The sequence below is a fragment of the Apaloderma vittatum genome, unplaced genomic scaffold (assembly GCF_000703405.1).
Source record: "Apaloderma vittatum isolate BGI_N311 unplaced genomic scaffold, ASM70340v1 scaffold5791, whole genome shotgun sequence".
In the NCBI taxonomy this organism is placed as follows: domain Eukaryota; kingdom Metazoa; phylum Chordata; class Aves; order Trogoniformes; family Trogonidae; genus Apaloderma; species Apaloderma vittatum.
This window is the reverse complement of record NW_009700710.1, coordinates 1-6803: the sequence shown is the minus strand read 5'-3', so window position 1 is coordinate 6803 and position 6803 is coordinate 1. Positions and strand designations below refer to the sequence as shown.

General features: G+C 50.9%; 1 protein-coding gene across 1 annotated transcript in view; it reads right to left on the bottom strand.

The window, feature by feature from the left end:
* The window catches only part of DRAXIN (dorsal inhibitory axon guidance protein), a 5757-nt gene extending 5612 nt beyond the window's left edge, over positions 1–145 (bottom strand). Inside the window, exon 1 of the mRNA XM_009878834.1 lies at positions 3–145. Within this exon, the coding sequence (XP_009877136.1) occupies positions 3–145 (143 nt within the window). The remainder of the gene's footprint in view (positions 1–2) is intronic.
* Between the last annotated feature and the right edge of the window lie 6658 nt (positions 146–6803).

The window sequence follows — 6803 nt, the reverse complement described above, 5'->3', positions numbered from 1 at the left end:
GCTCTTGGGGCTGGAGGTGGTTGGTTTTCTCCGGGACGTTTGTGAGCTTCATGCCAGAGTCCAGGGAGGCGGCGAGGCTGGAGTCAGAAAGAACCAGCGCGCACAGGAGAAGGAAAGGAGAGGAGAGAGTGGAAGAAGTTGCCATCGTGCCGGGCACTCTGCCTCACCTGCAATTAAATTAAAAATAATAAAAAAAAAGAAGTAAGAAACCGATAAAGGGCAAGACGCAGACCTTGGACACTCGGATAAAAGCAGTTGGGGTGTCCAGAGCTGGAGGTGAGCTCTTCCCTCCTGTTTCCCTCCTCCTCTCCCAGCCCTGGTGACAGCAGCTGAGCCACACGGGCAGGGCCCGCAGGGCTGAGAGGTCCCAGCTTCACGTGAAGATGAGTTTCATGTGCAAATGAGGCCATCGATCAGCGGGACAGTCCCTTTGATTCCTGCCAGCCCCCCCTCCCCTCCCTCCCAGGGGCTGGGGGAGCTCCAGCACCAGCTGGCCAGGCAGGAAAACTAGAATGGAAAACAAGAACACTAGAAGGTAAAAGGAAAACTAGAAGGTAAAACAGGAAAACTAGAAGGTAAAAGGAAAACTAGAAGGTAAAAGGAAAACTAGAAGGTAAAAGGAAAACTAGAAGGTAAAAGGAAAACTAGAAGGTAAAAGGAAAACTAGAAGGTAAAAGGAAAACTAGAAGGTAAAAGGAAAACTAGAAGGTAAAAGGAAAACTAGAAGGTAAAAGGAAAACTAGAAGGTAAAAGGAAAACTAGAAGGTAAAAGGAAAACTAGAAGGTAAAAGGAAAACTAGAAGGTAAAAGGAAAACTAGAAGGTAAAAGGAAAACTAGAAGGTAAAAGGAAAACTAGAAGGTAAAAGGAAAACTAGAAGGTAAAAGGAAAACTAGAAGGTAAAAGGAAAACTAGAAGGTAAAAGGAAAACTAGAAGGTAAAAGGAAAACTAGAAGGTAAAAGGAAAACTAGAAGGTAAAAGGAAAACTAGAAGGTAAAAGGAAAACTAGAAGGTAAAAGGAAAACTAGAAGGTAAAAGGAAAACTAGAAGGTAAAAGGAAAACCAGAAGGTAAAAGGAAAACCAGAAGGTAAAAGGAAAACCAGAAGGTAAAAGGAAAACCAGAAGGTAAAAGGAAAACCAGAAGGTAAAAGGAAAACCAGAAGGTAAAAGGAAAACCAGAAGGTAAAAGGAAAACCAGAAGGTAAAAGGAAAACTAGAAGGTAAAAGGAAAACCAGAAGGTAAAAGGAAAACTAGAAGGTAAAAGGAAAACTAGAAGGTAAAAGGAAAACTAGAAGGTAAAGTGGGAGCTCAAGTCAATGTGGTTACACTGATATGGCCCTTTACATGAACATTTTTGCTTTGCCACAGAGAAGGTCTAAACACTAGCTCGTGAAGTTTTGGAAAGGGCCCAACCTAAATTTAAAAATCTGCGTTAAGTCTGAACCAAGCACCCCTGAGAGGAGCGCTATCAGTGTAACTACCTTAGATTATCTGTGTGGATACAGTTATACAGGCACAGTAAGTGCAATTTTCTGCTGCCGGATGCGGTACAGTTCTCAGCCCTCCCGGCGATGGAGATGTTGGGACGAACGGGACTAGGGGCAGACGGTGGCCTCGCAGGACCAGCGCGAGGCCCGAGCGGCTCAAGACACGCGCGTGCACGCACGTCCTGCGTCGGGGGGTCGAGACTGGTCAAGGGAAGACAAAACACTGGGAGTTTTGCGATAATCCTTCACAGCACGGCGGAGAAACAAGTCTTCTGCATCATCAGATCTGCAATATCAGATCTTCTACAGTATCAGATCTTCTGCACCATCAGATCTTCTGCATCACACCCCAGACGTGAGGCTGTCGCCAGGGAGGTGACTTAAGTCCCAAGAACACTGAGACCAAATCCTGCAGCACAGGGGCCACAGGCAGTTCTAATTCATTCTGCTTCACTGCAATATTCTTGAGGGTCTTCCTTCACCCCTGTGTCTGTGCTGCGAGACATGGCTTTGGAGCATCACCCAGGCTGGAGACTCCTGTAAGTCGTCCTCCCCTGTCCCTCCCCACAAAAACAAGGAAGGGGTGTTCAGCACTTCCAGCGCAGCCTTTCCCTGCGGAGCAGCTTTCTCACACTGTCCCTCTCAATCCAGGGAGCATTTGAAACCAGAGTTCCCTGCAACACTGACCAGCAAACAAACGCAAGCCCACTCCTACCTTCGAACAATACAGTCACAAAGTTACAGCCACAGCTCTTCACTGGGCCTCCTGCCCATCTTTTCTGCACCCCAGCCTCCAGCCGAACCCGATTTCCATCTGTCTGTTCACCAGGTGAACCGCTTTGTGCATCGCTACCAGGGCTCGTGCTTCCCTCTCCAGCAGCTTTGCTGCCTGGCCAGCCCTTGTCACCCATGAGGGGCAGTAGGCGACATTCCTGGAGGGACAATCTCCACCTTTTTGTGGACCTGACAAGAGCCAGCCCTGAGAACAGCCTTGGCTCTTCCTTTCGTCTTTTCTTTCAACCTGTGAGGCTGATGTGGAATGTTTTGAGCCAGCGAAACCTCCGTTGTCACAGCAGCCCCAGACTCGTAGAGCATCCGGGGTGTTTAGAGGGAGAGGTCTTTAACTGAGAAGCCTGCTCACCCATCGACCAGCTGATTCTGCCTTGCCAGCATTCATCTGTTACTGCTCAGACCCTGGGAGCAAATTTTCAGTTCAGACCTCCTCTGTAAAGAGGAAAAGCAGGTCTTTCTACTGGCCATCAAGCACAACAAACTGCTGCGTGGGCACTGATTTAGGAGGTGCTGGCAGCTCGTTTGCTGAAGACCCAACACTATGGAATGGTATTTTATTGGCAGCTGCTTGGGACAAAGGAAAGCCAGACTGACAGCTGAATCTGTTGATGAGGCGCTTGAGTCCTGCTTCAAAACCCACGGAACCAACAGCAACCAAGCAGAGCTCCAACTCTGCATCCACAGTCTTTGCTTTTTCCTAGGATTTTCTCTTTAAGAATCAGAACAAACCAGATGGATCAAGGCCTCGCTCAGAACAACTCAAAGAGCCAGAAACAGCATCTTACTTTTTCATCTGTGAGCAAAACACCAAGAGGAGAGAACAAGCAGGAGGAGAACGCGAGGCAGGTGTCTCCAGTCGCCCTCACAGACACGGCCTTTGGTGGTGAACGTGACACATTAGTTCCAGATTCTGGTTTCCAGCAGGAGCTAGAAAGCAGCCAAATGTTGCACAGAAGGTCTGCTTGCAAGCACAGAGGGCATTTACGCAAGCTGCCCAGCTGTCTCTGAGGCACAACACGGGACGAAGGCGAGCTCGAGCACACGGGTTGCCTCATATTTGTGGGGGCAAGAGGGCAGGCTGACACGCTGTCTTGTGGTGTCACTGGGAATATTGCACTAAAAATGCAGATAAATACCTGTACTGCACCCTGTTCAGTGAGATTTGAGCTGTTTGCCAACCCAAAACAGCGCATGGACGAGTTTTGGTGCCTTGAGTTAACGCAGCACCGCCGAGCTGGAGGTGTCTGAGCCTTCTCTCAACCACTTGTCTCCGTGCCCTTGTCTACCCTTTAGCTTCAGAAACCTCCTCTTGCCTCCTTCATTTTTCTTACCCTACAGAAGCCTTCCAAAAGGCACCTCGATAACCCAACAGCATCCCTAGCTCTCCTCAGCCTCAGAGCACCGAAGCAAACTCCACCTTCTCTTGAGTGAGGACCAGAGCCCACAGGAGCCGTCCCTGCTGGCTGCTGCAGGTGGTAGCGAAGTCCTGGACATTAGGAAGAAATTCTTCACGGAAAGAGGGGTCAGACCCTGGAACAGGCTGCCCAGGGAGGGGGTTGAGTCGCCATCCCTGAATGTGTTCAACTGTCGCTTAGACGTGGTGTTGGGTGAGGTGGTTTAGGGGTGAGCTTGTAGTGTAGAATCATAGAATCCTAGAACAATTCAGGCTGGAAAAGACCCTTGGGATCATCGAGTCCAACCATTGACCCTACAGTAGGGTTAATGGTTGGACTTAATCCCAAGGGTCTTTTCCAACCTGAATTGTTCTAGGATTCTATGACTGATTCCTCACACTGCCGATACACTTCTTCTGCAAAGGGAGAAATTCTGCCCCGAGACTTATGCGAGGCAGAAAGAACCCCAGCCTTGTAAGGAGGTGCCTTCCCTAAATTTCTCTGACACAATCGCACCTTACAACAAGGATTCATCCTCTTCTGACAGGGTTCACGTATTACTAAAGGGAATAGCCAAAATGCTTGCCAGGCTAAGCTGCCCCCATAGTTCTTCGCATCACCAGACCCTCCTTACTCCACCCAATGCCTTGCACTTCCTTGATACACCCTCAGGATTACGATCCAGCCACCTCTCAAGGTAGCAAACCTGCCTGCTAGCAGGAAAAGGTGTGAAGCAAAGACAAGGCTTTAGAGCTGCCCAGGGTGCAGGCTTGGGACTGATGTCTGAGCAGCAGCGCTGCCTCTCGGCCGCTATTCCTGATTCGTTTTGGCTGGCAGGTGTCGGTCACGATCCTGTAAGGGAAGTTAGGTGGGGTTTTTTGCATCCTGCATAACTTTTCCTGTGCAGCCTCTTTCCCTGGGCACAGATACAATTGCTATTGCTCTGCTCTCCGCCTGTAATCCTGCAAGGCTTGAGTAGGTGCACAGAAACTGCGGCATGTTTTCCCTCTCTAAATACAGTTATGTCACCTTGGCTCTGAAATGGGCTCTGAAATGGCTCCTGCTCTATTTGTTCTGAGTTTGACAAGAAGGGACATCAGGTCGTACACATTTATTCACATATCTCACTTAAAACACGGCACCTGGCAGTCCTGGCTTTAACTTTTCGCAGAAGTTCTTCATGTCACAGCCAAAAGGAACAAAATTCTCCAACCAAGAAACAGAGAAAACCAAGATCTTTTATGACCCCAGACCACAAATTTTGCAGGCTGAACCAAGCCAGACCCAGGCACGTATGCTGGGCCAGATTTCTCTTTGGCTCTGATAAGCTCAGGCTTTGACAGAAAGATTTCCTGGACTCCAGGCAATCCCAAGCTGCAGCAATAGGCAAAGTGTGCGCGTCTCCAGGGGTGCTGTGTGTGTGTGCACGTGTGGCAGAGGGGACAGATAATGAACCCAGCTCGTGTGCCAGGCTCCCTGCAAATGAGAAGCTGGAGGGTGATGGATGGGCTCGGGCAGGCCTGGAGCAGAGCGGACGGGGCAGGCTCTGCGGAACTGACGTGCCGAGCGCTGGCTGGAGCCCGGAGGATGGCATTGTGCGGATAAATGAGATTTCTCTTCCCTGCTGCGTCTCTTTCCATCTGTTTTTCTGTTTCTGGAGGCAAACGCTAGGAAGCTTCATAAACAATCTGCCAGGAGAGCTTCCCATGTCAAAAGGCTCTCTCATGGCTTTCCAGGGTCCTCAAAAGCAGACAGGTTTTCTTATATGCACCCTTCTCTTTTCCTCCTTTGAGAAAAAAGCACCTTTCTCTCCAACGTTTCTGACACACTCACGTTGTAAAGAATTTTTTTTTTCTGCTGCCTCAGACATCTTTAGGACGACAGAGCAGCAGAGACCGCCGCTTACAGATCTCCAGTCCTTCCAGGTCTCTCTTTGGAGCTGCCCTCCTTTCCTAGGTTTCCCATATCCATTGTCGTCTTTCCTCCCTACCTGGCTTTCCATATTTATCTGTCTCCACAGTTTCCGTGTCCCTCACCACTGTCTTTGGTGCGAGGGATTTCCCTTCTGCAGATGTTCAGGCTACTTGAATCCAGCTACACCACCCTTGGAAACCTCTGCTTTCCTTTCCCTGTGTTGTTTTCTCTCCCTTTCTGCCACCACCGAACAGCACTGCACCGCAGAGAGGGCCAGATTCACCCCCACACTGAGTGCTCCAGAGAGCCAGGACACAGAGATTCAGGTGTCCCTGTGCCTCCCCAAAGCATCTCCCTGTGGCAACTCACACCCAGCAACCACCTGAACACCCAGCACGGGTCGAAGGGCTGGAACTGGGACCCTGCTTTTGCTGACCCGCTGGCCCAGGCAATCTCTTCCCCTCCCTGGCCAGCTCTGGCTGACAGGCTGCGCTCTGCCCTCCTGACCACTGAGCACAGAACCGGCTTGTTCACACAGCACGGCCCAGGGAACATCTTCTCCTGCAGCCCAGGCTTCCGAGCTGGCAGTCTGGGATTTGTTACCAAGTCACTGCTGAGCTCCGGCATGCTGGCTCCAAGGAACACGGGACACCTTGCAAGACCCCTGAGTCACTACGTGCCTCTCGCCTTCAGCCACAGCCATGCCAACCGCTCCCCAAGGTGTGTGGAGACCTTCCCTACCCTCATTGTCAGCGCATGAGTGGGGAGGGTGCAGCACCAACCCCCTCCAGGGAGAGAGCAGCCCAGCAGGTCCCTGTGCTGAGGTGGCAGAGGGGGACACGGATCGAATAAGCAGCCCCCGCTGCTCTGCTTTCCTCAGGGACATCACGGAGTGGCTGACACGGCCATCATAGGAGACTTGCTGTCAGACAGAGTCTCCTCCACCCAATAATGAGATTAAAATAGCAACGAGCCCGAGATTAGCGTCTGCGATGCAGTCGCTTGCTGTCAGCACGGCAGAGGGGACTCCCTGGCCCAATGCACAATGTCCAGTGACAAACAGGACACGGTCACTGGCACAGGTCTGGAAAGCACCGGCCAGTGCGACAGAGAAGAAGAGGGGCACGTTTGGCCCCGGGGAGAAGGGGCCGTGTCCAGATCGCCCCAGCGCTGGCTGTGCTTTCAGCATCTCTCCTTGCGGGTGGTTCTCACCG